General features: G+C 40.0%; 1 protein-coding gene across 2 annotated transcripts in view; it reads left to right on the top strand.

Annotated features, from left to right (window-relative positions):
* The first annotated feature begins 16,438 nt into the window (after window positions 1–16,438).
* ILRUN (inflammation and lipid regulator with UBA-like and NBR1-like domains) overlaps window positions 16,439–25,558 on the top strand; it is a 91,176-nt gene continuing 82,056 nt past the window's right edge. The window contains exon 1 of one of the 2 annotated variants that reach the window (XM_047733069.1): window positions 16,439–16,817. In XM_047733069.1, coding sequence (XP_047589025.1) covers window positions 16,660–16,817 — 158 coding nt within the window. In that variant the 5' untranslated portion in view covers window positions 16,439–16,659. The remainder of the gene's footprint in view (window positions 16,818–25,558) is intronic. The other variant, XM_047733068.1, reaches the window with a different exon arrangement.

Here is a 25,558-nt window from a genome sequence, read left to right as displayed (position 1 = left end):
ATCTAGCTCCACACCCTTAGCAATACTAATTAAGTTTGTCAGTTTCTTCATCCATCAAAGGGAAAACAATATTATAGTATGTTTCTTAGAAGTATTCTATAAATGAAGGGCATACTTTATAGGAGATTATTGGCAATCCACCATGTGTTGGGCCTCAGGTTAAATGCTTTATATACATTCTCCTGTTTGGGTTCTCTTACTGACTATTGGAGGTAGACTATAAGATTTAGGAGGAGTAATTCACTTTTCCAGCATCACATGGCTGGTAGGCGGCAAGGCTGGAATTTGAACTCAAGTGTGTCAAGCTTCAAAGCTCCTATGATTACCCCAATGCTGATTTGCATGCATAATCTTTAGGAATGGCATTAAATCAACTCTTCATGATGGTGTTAAATTTCTGGTAGAATGCCTTCCAAGAATGAACAATCTGGAGAGATAATATGGCTGGCTACCATTTTAGGGTATTTTTTTCCCCAAACTTAAGTGTTGTATATTATGAATCATACAAGATTTTAAGATAAATCACAGAAGGTTTCCGTATATATTGAGGGGAAAATGTCACCCATAATCTCATGACCGCGCTTGACACAATATTGTCACTGTTCACACTCTAGTTGTTTTTTAGTGAGTGTTTTTTTAAAGGAGGGTTTGTAGCCACCTTAGAGCTTGAAGTGATGACAACACCATGGATGAAAAGTTACCCATAACGAGTTATTTCTAAATGCCAGACATTTATGCTAAATTTTGCACATATGTTAATTCCTGTCTTTTTTAAAAAAATTATTTATTTTTAGAGAGCAAGAGTGAGAGAGGGAGGGAGACGGAGAGTGGGGGGAAGGGGCAGTGGGAGAGGGAAAGAGAGAATCTCAAGCAGACTCCCTGCTGAGCGCAGAACCCCATGTGGGTCTCAATCTCACGACCCTGAGCTCATGACCTGAGCCAAGAGTCAGATGCTCAACCAACTGAGCCACCCAGGCACCCCTGTCTGTTTTTCTTTTTAGTTGAAATATAATTCAAATACCAGAAAATCCAGCCTTTTGAAGTGTTCAATTCTATCCTTTTAGGTGAGGAACTAAGAACTGAAACATTCTCCCATGTACATGAAAGTTACAGAGGCTCAATGTCAGTTTAAAGTCTGGTGCTTTGTTAACGGGAAAAGGGGGAGTAAGTGGTAGGTATAGCTAAAGCAAAATTAGCCCTAAGTTGATATATTGAAGCCTGGTAATATATATGTGACATCTTATTATATTATTGTTTCTACTTTTTACATATGTTTAAAATGTTTCCATAATAAGCAGCAAAAAGAATTTTGTAAAGGTCTAGCATTATGCTTTAATGACAGATCTTTGTATATTGTATTTAGGTATTGAATGAATTCAGGTCTCTGATGTGAAAAATCGACATGATACACTAACCTTATAAAGCATCTTTTAGTTTACAAAGCATTTCCATATTTTATCTCGTAAGTACCCTCTGATGTGTTCCGTGCATGTGTTACCATCTCCATTTCAGAGGAAAGAAAAGGAAGGTTCAAAGCAGCAGATCTAGGATTTTAACCCAATCCTCTTTTTTTTTTTTTTTGTAAGATTTATTTTTTTATTTATTTGACAGAGAGAGAGACAGCGAGAGAGGGAACATAAGCAGGGGGAGTGGGAGAGGGAGAAGCGAGCTCCCCACTGAGCAGGGAGCCCACGAGGGGAGGGGCTCGATCCCAGGAACCCCGGATTATGTCCCGATTGGAAGGCAGATGCTTAACGACTGAGCCACCCAGGTGCCCCAAACCTAATCTTTTTTTTTTTTTTTTTTAAGATTTTATTTACTTAACAGAGATCACAAGTAGGCAGAGAGGCAGGCAGACAGAGGGGGAAGCAGTCTCCCCACTGAGCAGAGAGCCCGATGCTGGGCTTGATCCCAAGACTCTGGGATCATGACAGAAGCCAAAGGCAGAGGCTTTAACCCACTAAGCTACCCAGGCACACCCCCAATCCTTTTTTAAAAAAAGATTTTATTTATTTATTTGAGAGAGAGAGAGAACATGAGCACAACTGGGGGAAGGGCAGAGAGAGAGGGAGAAGTAGGTTCCCCACTGAGCACAAAGCCGGATGTGGGGCTCAATTTTGATACATATTGCAACCAATCTCAGAAAGATTGTATGGGTTACATTTCCAAGCATCTGGTGATTTCTCTTTCTCTTTCTTCACCGATTCATAGTTGCTTTTCCTCGAGACAGATGTAATTCAAATATACCAGTGAAAATACAGTTGTTTGTGAACCTCTAGTCAAGATCTACTATTGAGTGAACCATCAATAAACAATTAACCATTTGTTTAAAGTAATGATGTCCAAGTTTTAGTGTTTGTAGGAATCACCTGGTGATTCCTGGGCTCTATCCCAGACACACTGACTCAGGTTCTAGAGACCTGAACCCAGGAATGGACATTTTTTAAAAAGTTCCCTTTCCCCATAGTGACTCTGATGTAAGTGGTGCAGGAAATTACACTCAAAGAGAAACATTGGCTTAGAATATACACAGGGAAAGATTGGGAGTTTGTTGGTTAGGGATCTTAGTACCTTTTGGTCATGTGAAGTTTGGTAAGAAATGAAAAATTCACTTTCTCTCTCTCAGACTCATTTCTCTCTCTCTCTCTCTCTCTCTCACACACACACACACACACACACACACACACACACACACAGAGAGAGACACACACATATGCTTTTGCAGAGAAAACAAACATTTTGCTTTGGCGGTCATGATCAGTTACAGAAGCACACTTATTTATATTCTTTTTGGGGGCTATCAGTTTTGTTTTGTTTTGCTCTCTTTTCCAAGCAAACACCTCTGACATTCCTAATCATTTGAGCACCTGAAATTTACTTAATTCCCCTTTTCTGCAGAAACTGAGATCATCTTAAAAGTGGTCTCCTAGAGGCACCTGGGTGGCTCAGTTGGTGAAGCATCTGCCTTTGGCTCAGGTCATGATCCCAGAGTCCTGGATTCGAGCCTCACATTGGGCTCCCTGCTCAGCGGGGAGCCTGCTTCTCTCTGTTGTGCCTCTCCCTCTCCCCTCTGCTTGTGCTCTGTCTCTCTGACAAATAAATAGAATCTTAAAAAAAAAAAAGTGGTCTCTGAGGTTCTGGGGGTGGGCAGGAGGCAGACTGAAGGAGGCCAGCAAATTCTTTTGTCTCTGAAGTAGGCCCTTGAGGTGCTCTCACACTTGGGTCATCATCGAGGCCCTCTAAAATTCAAATTAACATTTGAGGCACTTAACTTTCCAGGAAATGGTCACCTTTGCCCAGCTTTAGTATATGGCTTTTGTTGTTCCCCTTCAAAAATTCATTTTTAACACCAAGGGTTCTTTTTCATGGGACCCTTCAGCTTTTGCATTTGTGGTGGCTTGGCTGGGGCTTCATGAATGTGGCCCTCCTGGACAGGTCTGCCCCTGGGAAGTGGACGCTGAGCAGAGAGCTGTGTCCCTGAGGCCTCAGTCCTACCCAAATGCCTGCCTGAGGCCCACTGTGGGGGACCCTACTATCTAGAGTCCAGCTGCTGTCTGGCCACCCAAAGACGCAACACTTACAGGCACCTATGCTGAGCAGTGTTTTCATCTCTTCAGGGTCAAGTCCGTGAAGACAATGTATTCATCTGATAGGTAGTAAATCTCTGCTAGTGTGAAAGGACCCAGTAAGTGTCTTTCAGCCTCTTAAGCAATATAGTCCATTCATTCACTGACATTTATTATTTATGCCAAACGTTTATCTCTACCTCAGGCCATATACTAGCATGGAAACAAACCCAAAGGGTCAATTTTAAAGAAAAAAAAAACTTTATTGAGGTATAATTTACATACAATAAAATTCACCCATTTAAAGTGTATCATTTGGGGGCACCTGGGTGGCTCAGTCGGTTAAACATCCGAATCTTGATTTTGGCTCATGTCATAATCTCGGGGTCGTGAGATTGAGTCCCACATCAGGCTCTGCACTCAGCGGGGAAGTCTGCTTGAGATTCCATCTCTCCTTCACCCTTTCTCCCACTCCCTCTCTCTAATTAAAAAAAAAATTAAAGTGTATCATTTGATGACTTTTGACAAATGGATACACCCAACTAACCATCAAGGTAATTAAGATAGAGGATAATTCCATCAGTCCAACCCAAAAAGTCCATTTATGCCCCTTCCCAGCCAATCCTTCACCATCCGTTCAAGTTTTCCTGCAACCCTAGGCCTCACTGGTCACCTTGCAATGCTCATAGCTTACTTTTGCCTGTCGAACTTCATGTAAGTGAGCTATGCAGTATGTAGTCATTTGTGACCAGCTTCTTTTGTTCAAAATAATATTTTCAAGATTCATCCATGTTGTATGATCAATAGTTCATACCTTTTGATTGCTGAGTGTTATTCCATTGTATAGATATACCAGAATTTGTGTAGCCATTTTCCCATTGATAAACATTTTTAGGTTATTTACATTATTTGAATACTAGAAATAGCTGTTATGAAAATTTATGTACAAATATTTGCATGGGCATATCCTTTTATTAATTTGCAGTTAATACATTGGAGTGGAATGACTGGCTTTTATGGTAAGTATAGACTTAACTTCTTAAAAAATGGGCCAGTTATTTTTTAAAAATCTCACTGTCAAGTCCATATATATGTTAAGAATTCTAGTTTCCTGATCTTGGTAGTTTAGTTGAAAAGAGCAGTGTTTTAAGAGTCATAACTCAGGGTTTTAGCCTAAACATTTACTTCCTGACCTAGATTTTTTAAAAAGGGCCATATAGCTTCTCAGAGTTTCAGTTCCCTAATTTTTATATGGCAGTTAACAATTTCTTCCAATAATAAAAATTAGAAGTAGTCTCAGAGTCCATCAGTAGGAGACTGGTCAAGTAAAATACATTCCTAAATTGGAATAGTATATAACCATTAAAAATGATTAAGTAAACGTATACTTATTGATGTGGAAAGCTATTTTCAACATACTGTGAATGAAAGAAGCAGGCTAGAGAGGGAGGTACAGTATGATATCACTGAGGGAAATTATATAAATGGAGAGTTATATGAAAGTTATATTTACTAAAATATTAATAATGGTATCTCTGAGTAATTGAATTTAGGGTGGTTTTTTTTTTACTTTCTCCTTTATAATTTTCTATATTGCTTGATTTTATTGGCAATAAGCATGGACAAGACCTTGGAAAATAATGAAGCTATTAAAAAACAAACTAATACAACCTGTTTTTCTTGAGAATGAGATGAGTGAATGGATGACTATGTTGAGAAATTATAAGGTGTTATTACATAAATTTGAAAACATTAGTGTTAGTATTAGTATTCGTTACCCCAATCTCTCCTGGCAGTATCCTAGAAATTATCAAAGAAACACAATTAGAAGCAGTAATAACAGCTCCGTAGAAACACAACCAGGTTGAACATGGAGAAAATGTAAACTCCCTAGAACTGAAAGAAATCTAGAGTAAAAGAGGGCACAGGTTTATTTCTGAGCTTTGGGCTTAAATCCTGGCTGTCCCCTTGGGTACATTATTTAAACTCTTGCTCTCTATTTCCTTATCTGCAAAATGGGAAGAATGATAATATTGATTTCATTTGGCTGTGAGGATTAAATATGTCAAAGTACTTGAAGTGCCACACATTGGGCATATTGTAAGGGTTCATTAAATATTTGTTTCCTTTTTCTTCCTTTACTTTCCTACCGATAGCTTGGATGCAGATAGTAAGATGCTTTACACATTATGATCCGTTTGGAGAGAGTGAAAAGAGTGATTATAGTAAAGCAAGAAGGGTTGTGAAGCATGTTTGTTTGTTTGTTTTCATGAGAGAGACGTGAAAAGCTGGTGTTTACTTAGATGATGTCTTGGCTCTGGTAGATTAAACGGGGCCTAGAAAAGATGAAAGAAGAAAGACGATGGATGACAACTAATGATAACTACTTTCTTCTTGAAGTGTTTACAAACCATCAACTATCCTGACCTAGTATGCCTTGTAATTCCTTCTTAATATCACTGGCTTGGACTTTCCAACTTTCAAATCATTTTTGTGGACAAAGAGTATGGAAATAAAATCAGAGTTGAGTAGAAAAAGAAAGATGAAGGAAGGAAAGAGAAGGAGCAGAAGAAGAAATGAAAGAACAAGAAGCAGCAGTAGCAGCAGCAGCTACCACAGAAGGAGGAGGAGGAGAAGGAGGTGGAGGAGGAGGAGAAGAAAAGAATGGACTACTTCTGGTTGTATCTAGGTCGAGGGACTGGGGGACATGAGATAAAGACAATCAGGTTTTCTTTCACATTGTCCCATTCACCACTGTAAGAAAAAAGAGACCCAGGGCATCAGATGCTCTCTCCAGAAGAAAAGATAGTGCAATAGGTTGATGACTTCTATTTTTGTTTCTCTAGAGTAGGGAAACAGGGTAGAGGAACTGGAAAAACCAAATGTGGGGGATCTGGTTCATCATGCTTTGGGTGGATGTTGAAAGCAGGGGTACTGCTCACTGTAGTAGGCTGCTCTTCAACCCCACCCATTCACTTCCCAGAGGAAATGCCCTTTCAAGTACCCCTTAGATTTTACTTCCTTTACCTGGATACACTTCTAGGTATATTTCTGTGAGCAGAATAGAAAACAAGAGGCAATAAAGAGGACAGTCTGGGTCTCATAGCTGCTAAAAGTCTCGCAAATGCACATAAAGGAATTAAGTTGGATTCTTATAACATGTGAAAATGAACTCAAAATGGATTAAAGACCTAAAGGTAAAACTGAAACTATATAAATCCTGGAAGAAAACATGGGGGAAAAGAACTTCATGACATTGGACCTGGCAATGCTTTCTTGGATATGACACCAAAAGCGCAGGTAAGAAAGCAAAAATAGACAAATGGGATAACATCAAACTTAAAACTTTTGTGTATCGCAAAAAGATAAATATTGTATGATCCCACCTATATGAAGTATCTAGAAATTTACAGACACAGAAAGTAGAAGAGTGGTTTCCAGGGGCTGGGAAGAGGGGGAAAGGGGAGTTGTAACAGCGTTATAGTTGTACAAGATGAAAAAGTTCTAGAGATTGGCTGCACAACAGTGTGACTATGCTTAATACTATTGAACTGTACACTTAAAAATAGTTAAGATGGTAAATTTTGTTATCTATTTTTAAAATCACACTTAAAAGAACAAATAAACGTCTAAATTACTTTTGTTTTAGGGGCGCCTGGGTGGCTCAGTTGTTAAGGGTCTGCCTTCGGCTCAGGTCATGATCCAAGAGTCCTGGGATTTAGCCCCACATGGGGTTCCCTGATCAGCAGGACGTCTGCTTCTCCCTCTCCCACCCCGCTGCTTGTGTTCCCTCTCTTGCTGTGTCTCTCTGTGTCAAATAAATAAAATCTTAAATCTTAAAATAAAATCTTAAAATAAACTAAGTTAAAAAAATAAATAAATGACTTTGTTGTAATGTGTCCCATCTCTAGCCTGTTCGTTAAATTCTGTAGAAAATCATCCAGGGCCTGGGTAAGGACTTCTTGAAGACCTGTCTGGGCACCCCAACCCACCCTTGACTCCCCCGCTCCTCCCAAGTCCTATTCAGTCTTTGTCTACTGCTCATTTGGCACTTGAGCACATGCTGCTTTGTATGGTTAGCTACTTTTATATAGTTATTTATAGAAATGTATGTCCTTGTATGTATGTCCTCCCCCATTGCCATATAAAACCTTATTATTTAACAAGCACTTATGCTTACCTCTTTGGAACTTCCAGTCCTGGGGGAAAAGCACAGAATGTAAGTTTTGGTTCATGGTTATGTTTATGCAAATACTAATTGTAGCTGTAGGTTAAATTCCAAATAATTTTCTCTTTTGTTGTTTTACTATTTTGTTCCACTTCAGTGATCTTTTTGCAGCATTCTCTGAATGGAAATGAGTAAACCGAGGTCTATAGAGAAGCCCGGTAATTTGTCGATGGTCACATAGCACAAGGATGAAGCTATCTCTCTGGAGCATTGTCCCTAACTCAGCCTTGCTGACAGTAAGTCAGCAGACATTTGCTTGCTCAACTGGATAGCTCTTTGGACTGTTAGCTGCTTCCTAGGTTTTACAGCTTGCAAATTTAAGGCAGCTGACATGGAGAAGAGAACATCAAGAGCTGAAATGAACTCATGGGGTTTTTTTAGAAAAGATTTTATTTCTTTGAGCAGGGAGCCTGATGTGGGGCTTGATCCCAGGACCCTCGGATCATGACCTGAGCAGAGGGCAGTCGCCTGACTGAGGTACCCAGGGATCCCCAAATGAACTCATGTTTGACAAGCTCCCTGGGCACCCAGTTTTCTTTTCTTCAAAATGAAGTGTCCCTTGAAGTTTTATGAAGTGGTCATTTTATTAAAAATCTGAAAATACAGATAAAAATGTAAAAAAATCCATCATTCCCTACACTCAGAGATTGTCATCATAATACCTTGAAGCATATCCTTCCAGACATCTCTTACACTCATTCATGCATCTGTTAGAAATTGGAGCATAGGTAATACTACGGTTTTCTTATAGCTTTTATCATTTAAGAATATATTGCAAACACCTTTTTATGTTAGCCGGGATAATGGATCCATCAATTAAAAACCAAAGTTGAGGGGCGCCTGGGTGGCTCAGTGGGTTAAAGCCTCTGCCTTCGACTCAGGTCATGATCTCAGGGTCCTGGGATCGAGCCCCACATCATGCTCTCTGCTTGGCAGGGACCCTGCTTCCCCCCGCCTCTCTGCCTGCCTCTGCCTACTTGTGATCTCTCTCTTTATGTCAAATAAAAATAAAATCTTTAAAAAAAACCAAAAACCAAAGTTGACCTTTTTATTTCTTTAAATACAAAAAAGTACAGAAAGAATTAAAATTATTATTAATAATTCTATTAATATTTCCAATATTTGGCTATTTGGTTGGGCTTGTACAGTGTACTAATTCTACAAGCTGCTTTTTTCATCTAATATAATATAGGCAAGTTTCATGGTAAAATTTCTTCAAATACATGCTTATTGTGAAAACTTCAGAGAATACAGAAAAATGTAGAAAGAAAAACAGAAATCTGAAATTTTTGTGTGATACAATCAGTTGTAATATTTCAATGTATTTCTTTCAGTTGTTTTACTGTGCTTACTAAAATGAGTTATACCTACATTTAAAAAAACAGGATTATATTGTATTTACAGTTTTGAAGCAGCTTTTATTTTTTAAAATATTTTATTTATTTATTTGAGAAACAGAGAGAGCACATGGGGCCAGGGGAGGAGGCAGAAGGAGAGGGAGAAGCTGACTCCCCGCTAAGCAAGGAGCCAGATGTGGGGCTCAATCCCAGGACCCTGGGATCATAAGGTGAAGGCAGACGCTTAACCGACTGAGCTACCCAGGTGACCCTAATGTAAGGACTTTTAAAAATATCATTAAACGTTCCTCAAAAATGCATTTTCAAAGACCTACATAAAATTCTACCTTACCAACATAAATTAATTTTAGAATGTTATTTAAAAGAGTTTTATCTTTTTGAAATGACTATATGCTCAGTGTAAAAATTCAAGCAATACAGAAATTTAACATTAAATATGAACATTCCCCATAAACTGGGTTGCTAGAGTTAGCAAATAAAAATAAAAGATACCCAGTCAATGTTTGTGACATACTTATATTTTAAAAATTGCTTATCTGAAATTCAAATCTAACTGGATATCCAGATTTTTTAAAAAAGATTTTATTTATTTATTTGGCAAAGAGATCACAAATAGGCAGAGAGGCAGGCAGAGAGAGAGAGAGAGAGAGAGAGGCAGGCTCCCTGCTGAGCAGAGAGTCCGAAGCAAGACTTGATCCCAAGACCCTGAGATCATGACCTAGGCAGAAGGCAGAGGCTTAACCCACTGAGCCACCCAGGAGCCCCAGGATATCTGGTTTTTATGTGGCAACCCTACCATAAGCCCACCTTCCTTAACTGTTGGTGTATATTTCCCCAGATATTTTGTTATGCATATATTCCACATACAACAAAAACATAAACACTTACTATGCTTTCAAGTAAATACAAAAGAGATCATTTTATATATATATATATATATATATATATATATATACACACACATATATATAGTTCCATAGCTCACTTTTTAAAAAAATACTCAATCTTCTACATCTTGTCATATTAGTTCATATAGACCTATTTCATTTTTATTTTATTTATTTTTAAAATTTCTTTTCAGCATAACAGAATTCATTGTTTTTGCACCATACCCAGTGCTCCATGCAATACGTGCCCTCCTTAATACCCAGCACCTGGCTCCCCCAACCTCCCACCTCCCGCCCCTTCAAAACCCTCAGATTGTTTTTCAGATTTTATTTATTTATATGAGGTAGAGAGAGTGGGAGAGAGAGCACAAGCTGGGGGGCAGGCAGAAGAAGAGGGAGAAGCAGACTCCCCACTGAGCAGGGAGCCCCATGTGGGGGCCCAATCCCAGGACCCCATAATCATGACCTGAGCCAAAGGCAGTCACTTAACCAAGTGAACTATCTGAGTGCCCCCTATTTCATTTTGTAAATGGTAGTGTAGTATTCTATAGCATAAATATAGTATAATTGAATCAAAGTTCTATGATTGGTCATTACACTGTTTCCAATTTTCCAGCATTACAAATCTGTACTGATCATCCTTCTACATCTATCTTCGGCCATCTTTTTTAGTCATCTGTGTGAAATCTAAGATACAAGGTGCACATTTAAAATTTTAACAGCCACTGCCAAAATGCCCTCCAAAAAGGTTTCTACCAATTTGCAATCCTATCAAAATTGTATGAAATTGCCTTTTTCTTCACACCTTGTACAATCCTGACTATAGTCAATTTTTGCCAAACTTAGATAGAAATGATATTGCACTGTTGTTCTAATTTGCATTTCTTTTTTTTTTTAAAGATTTTATTTATTTATTTGATAGAGAGAGATCACAAGTAGGCGAAGAGACAGGGAGAGAGAGTGAGAGGGAAGCAGGCTCCCTGCTGAGCAGAGAGCCCGATGTGGGGCTCGATCCCAGGACCCTGGGATCATGACCTGAGCCGAAGGCAGCGGCTTAACCCACTGAGCCACCTAGGCACCCCCTAATTTGCATTTCTTGATTATTCACAGTATTCAAAATATTTTTACATATTTATACACCATTTATAACTTTGCTTATCAGTTGCCCTTCATGTCCTTTACCAATTTTTCCTTTAGATTGTTTTTTCCTTGTTGATCTTAATAGTTTTTTTATTTACTAAGTGGTGATATTAATACTCTGTCCTGTGTGTTACAAATATTGTCCTTGAATTATGTTCATCTTTTGACCATGCTTATGGTGTTTTTTGATTTTATTTTTTAACTTTTACAGCAAAGAAGTTTTACATGTTTTGTACAAGTGAAACTATCAGTCTTTTCTTGATTTGATAATTGGAGATTTCTTCTAACATTATTAAAATATTCATTCAAGTTTCTTTCTAATTCCTTACGTTTTTTTGGTCATAGATTCATGTAAAATCATACTGGTGAAAAGAATGAATCAAACCTCTGCCCACATTTTTTTTTTCAACAGTTGCCCTATTGGTGGACATTTGGTCTATTTCCAACTTTTTATTATTATATGTATTATATTTCTAATGCAAAGCTTACTTGGGGGATTTGGGAGCTAGTATATATAAATATTATTAAGGTAACTCATATCAACTCATCTAAATTGACATCTGCTCCACCTTTAGAAAAATTAAAATAATTTACATTCCCAGAAGCAGTGCTGTTTGAGACAACCTGTTTCTCCATACTTTTGCCAACAAAAGCTGTTATGTTATAAAGTGTTGACAATCTGATTAGGAAAAAGTGATGCCTTATTATTGTTTTAATCCATTTCTTTAACTATGAGTAGCATAATACATCTTTTAATATGTTTATTGGCCATTTGTATTTCTTCTTTTGTGAATTGCCTTTTTGTGTCCATTTTTTTTTCCTACAGGAGTTTTTGTTATTTCTTTTAATGATTTATTTATTTATTTTAGAGAGAGAGAGAAAGAGCATGCGTGAATGGTGGGGGGGGTGAGGGGAGTAGGAGCAGAGGGAGTCGGATAGGCAGAGAATCTTAAGCAGACTCACAGCTGAGCATGGAAACTACTGGGATCTCACCACCCTGACACCATGACCTGACCTGAGCTGAAATCAAGAGTTGGATGCTTAACTGATTGAGTCACCCAGGTGGCCCCATTATTTTTTTAACGTTTCTTCTTTTTTTTTTTTTTAAGCAATTTCTATGTCCAGTGTGGGGCTTGCATTCATGATCCTGAGATCAAGAGTTGCATGCTCTACCAACTGAGCCCCAAGTTTTCATTATTTTTAAGAGAAGGATGTCCATCCCTATCTAGAAATCAAATACTGTATTTATATTATTTATTTCTTTTTTTTTTAAAGATTTTATTTATCTATTTGTCAGAGAGAGAGAGAGAGAGAGCGAGAGCACAGGCAGACAGAGGGAGAAGCAGGCTCCCCACAGAACAAGGAGCCTGATGTGGGACTCGATCCCAGGACGCTGGGATCATGACCTGAGCCGAAGGCAGCGGCTTAACCAACTGAGCCACCCAGGCGTCCCATATTTCTTAATTAAAAAAAAAAACTTGATTCTTTTTTACTTCATCTAAGAGATAATGTATTTCTTTTTAAAGATTTTATTCATTCATTTGAGAGAGAAAGAGTGAGAAAGAGCATGAGAGGGAGAAGTCAAGGGAGAAGCAGATTCCCCATGGGTCTGGGAGCACGATGCAGGACTCGATCCCAGCACTCTGGGATCGTGACCTGAGGCGAAGGCAGTTGCTTAACCAACTGAGCCACCCAGGCGCCCTAAGAGATGATGTATTTTTAATGGAACATGGAGAATCTCATGGAATCCAAGGGAAGCTGAATAACCAAAACTCAGGATGATAGGAACTCTCTCCCAAGTCTTCAAGTCTCTCATCTTTGTTTCTGTTTTTCTGTTTCTCTCTTTCTGCAGATGGACATTATCTCATTTTCATGGGTGCCCTACAAAGATGGTCCCTTTTCTGTATTTCTATCATTCACTTTCAAGTAAACAGCCCAGGCCTGTTCCAGAAAATAATTTCAGTTCAGTTCCAAATTCCTGGGAGAGGGAATCTGATTGGTTGATCTTAAGTCAAGCAACTCCCTCTTGTCCAATCAAGGGGGCTAAAGGACACGGCCATGTAGGGCAGATACACTGTTAGAGGCCACAAAGAGGGTCATTAATGGTTTGCAGAAAAGGAAGTCATCACAGTTTGGATATATACCCCAAAGATTTCTACTACAAGTTGCTACTATCATATCTATTTGGCCTCTGTCTGTTCTCTTAATCAGTTATGTTGTAGTATAATAGTACTATCTGGTCTTGGCAATTCTGAATCTTAAGGACTTAGTGATCTGGAGGCAATCTCAGCTGCCCTGGTAAGATGAATCACTTTTGGGCCAGACAGTGATAGAATGGCTTAACTCCTTTAAGAAACTTTAAAACTGACTTGGTCTGGAGATTTGGGAGTCATTTGAATTTCTTCTATGAGATCACCAGCCCAAGAAATTCAGACTTACACTGGCTGGCCTTGGGCATATTCCAGGCAGTGGCATCTCCAGGCATAGATCCTGACACTGTTCTAAGATACTACCTAGAAGCCCTTTTGGAATATTGCCATCAGCTTTTCTTCCTCAGGGTGGTGCTCAGCAATTTGTCCCATTCTCTCTCACCCGGTCCTTCTCCATGTCTTCTTCCTAACAAAACAAAACAAAGCTGCAGAGCCATTACAACAGAACCATGTGTGTTAATAATCCCTCAGATTCAAGTGGAAACTCACATTTCTGTGAATGTCCTGATTGGGCAACACCTCATTTTCTCCATTTCATACCCCATCCTGTGAGAGAATCATTCAGTGGAGGACGGAGAGGTTGGTTCTTCCTTCATACCTAATGTGCTGGTCACCTTGGTCAGTGCTTTTACAGTGGATTGGAACGGTTGGTTCTTTATTGTGAGTGACTGTGCCAAGAATTACAGATGTTTAGCATCCTTGGTCCTCAAGACATTAATGGCCGGGGTACCACTTCCAATCTCATGAGATCCAAAATACCCCCACAGTGTTTTAGAATTCACTTGAGGAGTAGTTGCACTCCTTTGAGATAACTTCTGCCATGAACGAAAGTTCTGAGCCACTTGCATCTCTTATTTGCAAGGATCTCTTTACATTATGTGGGCTGTTTGTGTGTGAGCTAGTACACCCCTAGTACTGCATGGGGTTGGCTAAAAGTTATTTCTCTTAGGTTGGCATTCTAATGGAGTTGTTGGGTTCCAATAACGTTTTCTTCTTTTGGATTCTTGGTCAACATAACTTAATCCATGGGTATTTCAAGTTAACTTACTTTTAGTGAATAGACTAAAATAAATTTCTGATTATTTTGTACATAAGGCCAAATTGAGCTCAAAGTATAAAGGGAGTTGTAGCAGGATATAGTGGATAGAGTGGTAGACTGGGTGTTTAGAGATCCCTAACTAGCTGTGTAATCTTGGGTGAATCAGTTTCTCTCTCTTGGTTTCAATTTCTTCATCTCTAAAATGGGGAGGTTGGGCTAAACAGTCTCAGTTTCTTTCAAGTCTAATACTGGGATTTTTAATAATCCGTGTCCCCATTCCATCATCAGTAAGATTGCGACAACATGTGTTCACCTCCGAGAGAGACAGAATTTTCCTTAATATTGGTAAAATATTGCAACATTGTGGCCACCCAAAAATTGGGCCCTGGCAGTGATCTAAGCTTTCACACAGGTGTTGGAGGCCTAAGACCAGTTTCTTATAAAATGTTAATAACTACTGTAGAGTATGAGTTTGTAAGTATTATACCTGTATGCTGTTACAGTTGTCTCCCATAAGATAATCATATTGGAGGGGAAAAAAATCACTGGAGAAGAGAAAGTGTACATATTTAATATTTTAATAGAGGACGAGGAAGGGAAATGAAGTAGAAGCGGAACCAGGTGAAGAAGTGGCTTGGGCTACTAGTACCATTGTCTAATCCCACAGTCATCTTATGTTTGTGGCCATGGCAGTTATTTCTTGAAGTGTTTTTTATGGAATAGGCACTGTATTGAGCTCATATATTTTATCTCATTTAACTCTCACAACAATCCTATCCAGGTAGGCACTGTGATTATCAATAATTGGCCAGAATGAGAATTTGAATCCTAAATGTGTGTGACCCAGAACCCAGGCTTTTAAAGCCATTACATTTTACTAGGTCTTGTTTGGTACTGGCACGGAAGGATGCAAAATGCTTTCTCTTTCTAAAACCTCCTTGCAACCCAGACAGTTATTCCAGTGCTGTCTCCTGTTGAAATTGTTATGCAAAACAAAGCCCATTAGGGATCTGAAAGGTGGGTTCTAGTTTTACTGTTCTATATTTTTGGACAAGACATCAAAGCTTTTTGGATCTCACTTTACTTATTTGTAAAACAGAGAGCTACTTGAAGAGAGAAGGCCATATGTTACTCACCTTTTGCCCTTTTGGATGTAGCGGTATTGGGCAAATAGGAATGCAAGGGGGTAGACAAGATGGTCTCTTTGCTGCGTTTCTCATTCTTTGATCTTGGAATAGGGCCTTGACCAGGCAGGTGTATCGTAATGCACAGCAATATTTTTCTTTCTATTTTAAAAACAGAAAAAGGGATGCTAAATTCTCGTGACTTATCGTTTATCTTGAGAGGATTGGTCTTGACAGAATGGGTGGGAGATTACGTGTGTTGCTGTCTGGATCTGGGATTGATGTTCGTATCCAGGCCTCCTTTACTTTCCAGAAACTTGATCCTACTGTTGCATAACAGGAACAGAAATTGTAGTAACCACTACGAAGGGTGGCTGGGAATCAAGGATTCACGGCACTATCGATCCAGGAAAGCAGCTCTTTAAAACTTACGCAACCAAGCCCTTCCAGGGCGAGGGGCAAACCCCTGGCCAAGAAGACTGTGTCCTGCGTGCACTTTGATACTTGACCTTGCCCTAGTCTCTTTTCCTCCCAGACATTTTTCCTCACCTGCAAAATGGTGGAGCTGCTGTAGACCGAGCTCCCGGAGCCTCTCCCTAGACGCCGGGCTTTAACTCCTCCCCTTGAGCGTGGGGGCGGGGCGAGGAGAAGGTCAGGCCAGGAGTCACCCCCAACCACGGGGCGGTCCCTTCCCTTCTTCCCACTCCCCGCCCCGTCGCTCCACCGCGGTGAGGTCACGCGGGAGACGTCACGGGTTTGTGACGCCACTGAGGGGCGGGCCTCCCGGAGAGGAAGGGGCGGGGCAGGGCGGGCGGCGCTTGCGCAGTGGGCGCGGCGCGGGAGGAGGCGGAGGCGGCGGCGAAGCTAGAGGCGGCGGCGGCGGAGGCGGCGGCGCTGGGGGGGGTGGGAGGGGGGGGAGCGAGAGTGAGTGAGTGGCTGAGTGAGTTTATCCCTATGAGGCGGTGAGAGGCCCGGGGCCTACCTCAAAGGAGTGGGGTCGCGGCGCCAGCTAGCAGCGGGCCCCCTCCCCGTCCCCGGGCCCGGCGGCGCGGCGGCGGCGGCGGCTCGGTTTTGAGGAGGCGGAGAAGCGGGTGTTCGGCCCCAGCCATGGAGGGCATGGACGTGGACCTGGACCCCGAGCTGATGCAGAAGTTCAGCTGCTTGGGCACCACGGACAAGGACGTGCTCATCTCCGAGTTCCAGCGGCTGCTCGGCTTCCAGCTCAACCCCGCCGGCTGCGCCTTCTTCCTGGACATGACCAACTGGTGAGCCGGCCCCGCCGCGCCAGCGCTGGGGCCCGCGGGGAAGGGAAGGGACACCCGAGCGCGGCGGCAGGGCGGGCCGAGCGGGCACTCAGGGGCACCCCCTTCTCCGGGCGTGGAGGGCGTGTGGGGGAGCCTCCGGGACATGGGAGAAATTTGGGAGCTGAATAAGGCTAGAGAGGACGTACGAGGGGAATGGGGGGCCACGGAGTGCAGGAGGGGCGGAAGGGAGACTGGGGAGGGGCTCCTGAGGTTCCGCAGAGAATTGGGGGCCGAGGAACGTGGAAAGAGGGGGAAGACTTGAGTATCCAGGCATAGGGGTAGACCTGGGAGCAAGAGGCTGCGGTGTTGGTTAGGAGTAAACAGCACAGGAAATCTGAATTTGGGGGGTGGGAAAAAAGCTTGGTGTATGCAGTTAGGGTTGAGGAAGACAGGGATGAGGGGCACTCTGGGAGAGAATTAGGTGTTATGGAAGAACCTAGGGCACAGGAGAGACTAGGGAATTAGGACCTGGGAGATGTGTGTGTGTGTGTGTGTGTGTGTGTGTGTGTGTGTGTGTTTCTCCATTCGAGGACAAATAGGGAAAAGGAAAAAAATATTATGGGGGAGGACAAGTGAGTACGGTAAGAGAGATGACTTTCCGAAGAGTAGTGCCAGGGAGGAGTGGGATCCACTAACGGAGGACCGGGAGTGCTAGACCTGCGGCAGGGTCTGGAAAACCCTTAGGAAAAGTGAAGGAAAGGACATTATCTTGAAGGAGGGAACTTTCTGAGGGCCGAGGAGCCCTGGACTCCAGAAGGCCAGAATGGAGAAGGGCTTATCTGAAGTAAAGCTCGGTTGTCTGGGATGTTTGGGAAAATGGGAGAACTTGGCTTGGGCTGGGAACCAAGTTTTTTGGCTTGGAGTCTCCTTGTAGAATTGGGGCAGAAGACCATGGCACTTAGACTAAAGGAGTGTTTCTTGGCTTTGTATGTGTAGCACTTGCTATTTTGATAAGCAGGGCTTCTCCTTGTTCTCTTAGGAGGGCGGTTGAGTTCACTTTGAGTGATAAACTAGAGACCATTAGACTTCCTTTAAAAGGATTTCAGGTGAAACAACTCATTTTTCGTTTGTCAGAAAGCCAGGGGGGATGAGTGCCCTTTGCTCTCAGTGTTTGGGCATTCAGTCCCTTGATATGTGGAATCTTGTTTCTCTTGGCATCACTTATACAACCAGTTTCCCCTTTATTCCATGTCCACTGAATGCCTCAGGCAATGCCCGAAAAAAAGAGGCGGTAAGCATAGTCTTTATCCCATTCCTCTTCTAGTCCCGTCTGGAATGATGCTCATCTTATCATCTTACTTGTAGCTGTGGTCATGCCAAGGGTGATGTGCGATTTTTTTTTTTTTTTTTTTTTTTTGAGCATCATTGGTAGGCCCTCTTATTTTATCTTTTTAAACTTGATTGTTATAGCAAGAGTAGGATTGAATTTCTAAATGTTTAGAAAACTTTTTGAGGCATTCAATGCAGGAGATAGTGTTTATAATTGAAGAAGCATTTGTGATCCCCACTTCTATCTTTTATATCTGGGATTATCTAAGAGAGGGACTGCAGCTTACAGTAGTTTTCAGAAGACCAGCCTATGGTGTTTAAATAGTTCTTGGTAGGGGTTATTAGAAACCCTGAGAACAGGTATTACACTAGTGAAATTAGAAGTAAAGGCGTATCTTGAAGAGGGTTCTCTTGCCTGCCTACTTCCTACCCCCAGCTCTTTTTCTTCCTTGTTTACACTAGTTCAGCATAGGAAACTTGGCATATTGTTGCTGCCAGTTTGGTAGGAAGGATCATTATTTCTCCCCACCCCCTTGTGAGTCGTACCATTTAAACCCTGCCCCTATATGTTTTTAGTTCTTTAGAGTCAGTATTTATTAGTATAATTATGGCTACAGAACCAGTGTACTGAATTTTATATGTTTGAGGTGTGTTTGTTTAACATCTAAGATTGTTTGTTTTTAGGTGTTGTGAAAGGTGAGGCACAGTGTGGATAAGAAAAAAAAACTTAAAAATTATAGTTGCATTGTAGAAATTTTATTTGAATTTCTTTCTTTCTTTTTTTTTTTTTTAAGATTTTATTTATTTATTTGACAGACAGAGATCACATGTAGGCAGAGAGGCAGGCAGAGAGAGAGAGAGAGAGGAGGAAGCAGGCTCTCCACTGAGCAGAGAGCCCGATGCAGGGCTCGATCCCAGGACCCTGAGATCATGACCTGAGCCGAAGGCAGAGGCTTTAACCCACTGAGCCACCCGGGTGCCCCTTATTTGAATTTCTTAATAAAAAATTATTAACAGAGCAGCATGTATTCTAATGAGATGGCATCTTTGTATAAATCAAGGTGTGATACATTTCTAAGCAAAGCAGTGAGCCATTAAAAGATGGGTTTAGGTTTTAAAGCAGTTAGAAGTTAGTAGCTGCTTAGGAATCCAGGCAATTAAGTGATAACTCAGCTTTAAGCTATATTACCTTATTTTTTGGCTATAGAAGTCATATTTTTTATTTTTGATTATAAAATGAAAAATTGTTTTTGAACTGCAGGGAGTGAGGCTTGCTATTCTTTTCTTTCTAATGAAAGCAGTTAGCGCCAGTATTGTATTTTGATTCCTATTTTGACCTGGCTGTACTTTGTCTTGTTAAAATTTTTGTTTAGTAAAATCTAGTTAAAATAAGTACAGTCATGCATGTGTACTTGTCACAACATTTGTGTTAATATATAGAAATGTACTATTTTTAAGTGTCATTTAAATTTCCAATTTTGTAAACTCTTGAGATCGTCCTAATACAGGTTGGCAGAATCTCAAATTGCTGTGATTAACCTGTTGAATTTGAGATGATTAACTTTACTGTGACTTCTTAGGTGCCTGCTGTGGGTTTTAATAAATAACCACCATTCAGTTGTTTGATAACTGTTAGAAAATAATGTGGTAAATTAAAAATCATTATTTTAAAATGAAGGCCATAAGTTTTCTAAAATGAAACTTGCGCTGGAAAGACTATGCTTTTGTTTTCAAAAGTAAGTATTTTTTGTTGTCAGTAACAGACAACTTTTTAAGAAGCTGTTGAAGAACTGACTGAATTGAATGTTTAGGTCTTGTAAATTATCTACCCTATATTTTTCCCTCAAGTCTTTAGCTTGTTGCGCATTATGTAGATATTTCTATTCGTTTAATTTGGGACGAAGTATGTTTTAGTTTAAGCATTTTTGAAGTGTTTATACCTGAGCTGGCAGGCAGCCATGCTGCTGGAGATTGATGGAACTGCCTCTTAACAAAAGTAGTCAATTTTCAGTTCCTAAGTGAGTACATAAAGTGAATAAATGGTGTGGTGAAAAGACCTAGTATCTGCAGCCAACTGAAATGACTCGTAGATTACTAGAACTTTCTGTAGGTAGAATGTCTTGCAGAGACATTACTGGGCTGTGAGTATAGAACCTGGAGTTCTGAAACTGGAATCTGGCTTAAAAGATTCTCTAGTTTTTCTTGAAGAATTGCATATAATCCTTCCCAGATAGCTTATTGTTGCATCCCTGAGGGTAGAGATTTGTGTGATACCTTATTACAGTGTTTTATTACATTTCTAGTTAGAATTTTGTCAAAACTAAGTCTCTCTTATTATAGTTCAAAACTTTTTCATTGCATATATCCTCCTTGGAGATGAAGACTATCTAATAAACACCTTCCTTAAGAGGTCAGAAAGTTTCTGTTAATTCAAATCACTGCAGCTTTTTAAACATTTATAATTTAAGCACATTCAATTTAGTGGTTTCTCATCCTTTAATGTAGCTAAATAGATTGCTTTGTTTTAAGGGAGAACCAACATGATTCAGAGGAGAACTTCCGTATGATTTTTTAAAAAATTTAACATAAAACCATTTTAACCAATTTTAAGTGTGCAGTTGAGTGTCACATAAGATTTTAAGTTCACTTCTGGCCCTCAAAATCATTTGTCTCATGTTTTTAAAGTGAGTTCTTTAGCATTTGTGACAAGAAGCAAATAACACTTTTAGATTTTATTTTGATTCGATTTGATTTGATTTGATTGATTGTTAAAGTAGGCTCCATGCCCAACATGGGGCTTGAACTTAAGACCTCAGGATCGAGAATTGCATGCTCTAGCAACTGAGCCAACCAGATGCCCCTAGATTTTATTTTATTTTTTAATACTTCTAGATTTTTAGAGGACGTTAACTTCGGAATTAATACTGGCTTATTTTTGGTACAGGTATAAATACAATAATTTTGATTAGCATATAGCCAGTGTTGACTGTTCATTTGGCTGGTACTTTGCAGTTGTGGTGTTGCAACATACTAGTTACCTGCAGGTGTCTTCAGGAAGTAGTGTGTATTTTTTGGAACATTACATGTGCCCATTGTGGGTGGAACAGATGTTTTCTAGAAAAGTAACTAGGGAAAAACATTTTTATACAGTCATGTCCTGTTGACTTTGTCAAGATTGTCAGAGGCACCAGACTAGATAAAATAAAGGTATATTTGACACAATGAAGCAAAATCAGAATCTAGATGTGAAAAGCAGTTGTATCTCTTACTTCATGGTACCTCTACAGCCTAATCTTAATCCATTTCTTGTCATCTGCATGATATATCAGTTTCTGATCCAATCTCTGGTTTATATGCACGAGTCTAGGACAAGTCCCTTTATAACAGATAAACCACGATATTAGTATGGGGTTTCTAGAATATAATGTGTGCCAAGCAGCAGTTCTGGGAGGAGGGTAGGGAAGGATTGCATAACACTTAATGACAGAGTGTTTTGCACTCTCTGACTTTTTAAAAAATGTTTGATTGATTGATTTAGAGGGCAAGAGTGGGAGAGAGGAAGATGGAGAAGGAGAGGGAGAGCATGGGGGGAGGGGTAAAGGGAGGAAAGAGAGAGAATCTCAAGTAGACTCCCTGCTGAGCACAAGGCTGCTTAACCCACTGGGCCACCCTAGTGTCCCACGCTCTCTGACATTTTTTTTTTTAAGATTTTATTTATTTATGTGACAGACAGAGATCACAAGTAGGCAGAGAAGCAGGCAGAGAGAGAGAGAGAGGAAGGGAAGCAGGCTCCCTGCTGAGCAGAGAGCCCGATGCGGGGCTCCATCCCAGGACCCTGAGACCATGACCTGAGCCGAATGCAGAGGCTTAACCCACTGAGCCACCCAGGCGCCCCCTCTGTGACATTTTTAAGAAGGTTGAGGGTTCTTGGTTTGGAGTTCTTCTTTTCCAAAAGTTCTTAACTTTTTTGAGTGGCACATACAAGTTGAGACTCTGGGTATAATATAAAAAAGTTTACAAATAGACCATCTAGATTCATTTTAGTTTTAAAAGGAATGCAGTAAAAAGTACATTGTTGTGCTACAGGAGGTCTTTACAAACAGTGTTGCTGGGGGACTTGTCTCTAATAATGAGGGTGGATGGAGGTGGTTTCTTCGCCATCTCTTATCTTCCTACTCCTTCCACAGAAAGTTTGTGTAGCACATAACAGCAAAAACTACCAACCAGACAGTATTTAAATCAATGTATTTTGGCTAGAGCCTTAGCAGACAGTGTAATGCAAAAAGAAGACAGCTACTGTTACAATTTGTGCTCTAAGAGGAGAAGAACGTGTTTGAAATGATCAGAGAAAAGTTTGGGGATAACGAGGAAACATTCTATTAGCAATACTAAATTAACTGAATCAAATTTCAGAACAAGTAGGGATGGACTGAATCAAATAGAACCAGTGATTCACGGAGATTGAATGACTGCTATGGGCAAGTTGTGTTCTTAGAAGTTTTGAAATAATTACGGGATTTGAATTGATGGAAAGGCAGTGTATTATAGGTAGAGGATGTTTCCTGAGTGAAACGAGGAAAGAGCAAGTGGAGCAGAGCCATCTAGGATCTTGGCTTGGCTAGAATGTGACAAATGGAATCAGGAATGACAAGACATAGAGCTTATTTTTACTTTTTGTTTGGAATATTGTTGGTTTTTTAAAAATTGAGATGAAATCAATGAAACATAAAATGAAACCATGATGAAGTGAACAATTCAGTGGCATTTACTGTATTCACAGTGTGGTAGCTGCCACCTATGTCTAGTGAAACATTTTCATCACCTCAAAAGGAAACCCTACACCTGTTAAAGCAGTTGCTCATCATTCCTTGGAACCCCAAGCCCTGGCAACCACCCAGGTCCATTTTCTCCCCTTTGCCCTGACAACCACCAGTCTGAATTCTTCCCTGTGCATGTTCCTATTCCGGATATTTCATATGAAGGGAGTCATACAGTATTAGTCCTTTTGTGCCTAATGTTTTTCAAGGTTCATCCATGTCGTATAGCATGTATCAGTACTTCAGTCCTTTTTATGGCTAAATAGTATTTCAATATATGTTCATACCACAATTTATCCATTCATTTGTTGATGGATAGCCAACCCATTTCCAACTTCTGGCTATTGTGAATAGTGCTGCTATGAAGATGCATGTCCATGTATTTGAGTACCTGTTTTTACTTCTTTTGGTTATATACCTAGGAATTGAGTAGCTGGATTGTACAGTAATTCTATGTTTAACTTTTTGAGGAACCATCAAACTATTTTCCACAGAGGTTGAATTATTTGATATCCCCCCCTAACAATGAACAAAGGTCTGTCCCAATTTCTCTTTCCCTTGCCAACCATTGTTATTTTCCTTTTTAAAAATTATAGCCATTCTTACAGCTATGAAGTGGTACCTCATGATTTTGATTTATATTTCTCTAATTATTAATGATATTGAATGTCTTTTAATAAGCTTTTTAGGCATTTGTATACTTTATTCAAGTCCTTTGCTTTTTTTTAGTTGGATTGTTTGCCCTTTATTTTGTTCAGTTGTAAGAGTTCTTTATATATTCTGGATACTAGATCCTTATCAGATATGTGATTTGCAAATATTACCTCCCATTCTGTAGATTATCTTTTCATTTTTCTTGATGATTTCCTTCAGTGCACAGTTTTATTTTGATGTGGTCCAGTTTATCTAATTTTTTGTTGTTGCTTGTGCTTTTTGCATTATATCTAATAATCCATTGCTAATCCAAGGTTGTGAAGATTCACAGAAGAATCTTCTGAGAGTTTTACAGTTTCACTTCTTATATTTCGGTCACTGACTCATTTTGAGTTAATTTTTGTATAGGGTGTGAGGTAGGAGTCCAGCTTAATCCTGTGTAGCTTAATTTTGATCATGTCAGATGCCCTGGAACTGGCTTCTCATTGACTCTGCATTATTTCCTTTACTTGTATTAAATACTGTCTTTGGCTAAATGTAAAAATTAGACCAGAAAAGTGTGCAAGGTTTTCTTTTTTTATTTTATTTTATTTTATTTATTTATTTATTTGACAGCGATCACAAGTAGGCAGGCAGAGAGAGAGGGGGAAGCAGGCTCCCCACCGAGCAGAGAGCCCGATGTGGGACTCGATCCCAGGACCCTGGGATCATGACCTGAGCTGAAGGCAGAGGCTTTAACACACTGAGCTATCCAGGCGCCCCTGTGCAAGGTATTCTGATGGGGGAAAATATTATGGATGTTTTATTGGTGCCCAAAATTAAATTGTGTTTTTAAAAGGTCAGTCTATCCTTTTCCTCATCCTATCAGCCAGCTTTTCTTTCTTTTTCTCTTTTCTTTTAATAGCTCCATTAGTCTCCTAGACGTTAGGCTTAAACTGAATTCTGTCCAATGCTCTCTTGTTCCTGGACACCTCAAATCATTTGCCAAAACCCATTCGTTTCCACTACAGTGTACTTCACAGCTCTTTTCTCCATTCCCCTTGCTACCACCTTAACAGGAATACTCTCTAAATTGGCTTTCTATATCGGGCTGTCTCCCTTCCAACCCATTTTGTGGACTTATCACTACCAGATTAATCTTTCTAAATCACAGCTTTGATCTGGGCCATTTTTTTCTTAAAAACCTTTAACAGTGCCCTTTTTGCATACCAGATAAAGAATAGAGTTTAGCTTGACATTCTGGACCCTCTAAAGATTGGTTCTGATTTATCTGCCTCAAACTTTCTGGCATATCTTTTTTTCTTTTTTTTAAGATTTTATTTATTTATTTGAGACAGAGAGTGAGAGAGAGTACATGCACAGTGAGGGGAGGGGCAGAGGGAGCCGGAGAAGCCAACCCCAGGCTGAGCTGGGAGGTATTTCTTCTATACCTTTTAGAAAATTTTCGTGCCTATAGAATTTTGCATGCATATGTATGTGCACATATACTTAGAGAATTTTCTTTGTGCGTGTGAGTGTGTATTTTTTAACGGTGTTGTAATTTGAATAATTGTTCTTCCTCTCTGGTATAGTGGATACCACAGCCTTTCTACTGAGTTAGTTGTTAAGATACTTGGATAGGATCATCAAATAGGTATGTAGTTTTCTAAAAGTGCAGTGGTAGATTTGATCTTTTCAAATACGGTAGAATTCCTTCATTGTATTGAGCAACAGACTCTCATCCATTAATTACATGTAATTATTAAAACTGTATTGCTGTGTTAAGAGCAAAATGTGTTAACTAGTGAATTCATCTGAATTTGCTTGTGAAATATTGTCAGGGAACATATTTTGTGAGTTAAACTTTTTAGGGACCCCAAACACGACTGAAACTCACGGAAAAGGTTTAATTCTTATTAAATCACCTTGTGCAGATGAAACTAATACACTTTTAACTTGTAAGGGTAATTGATTTTGCGAGTG

Source organism: Lutra lutra, chromosome 6, assembly GCF_902655055.1.
Source record: "Lutra lutra chromosome 6, mLutLut1.2, whole genome shotgun sequence".
Classification (NCBI taxonomy): domain Eukaryota; kingdom Metazoa; phylum Chordata; class Mammalia; order Carnivora; family Mustelidae; genus Lutra; species Lutra lutra.
Note: the sequence above shows the minus strand (reverse complement) of the source record. Positions and strands in the feature narration are given on the sequence as shown.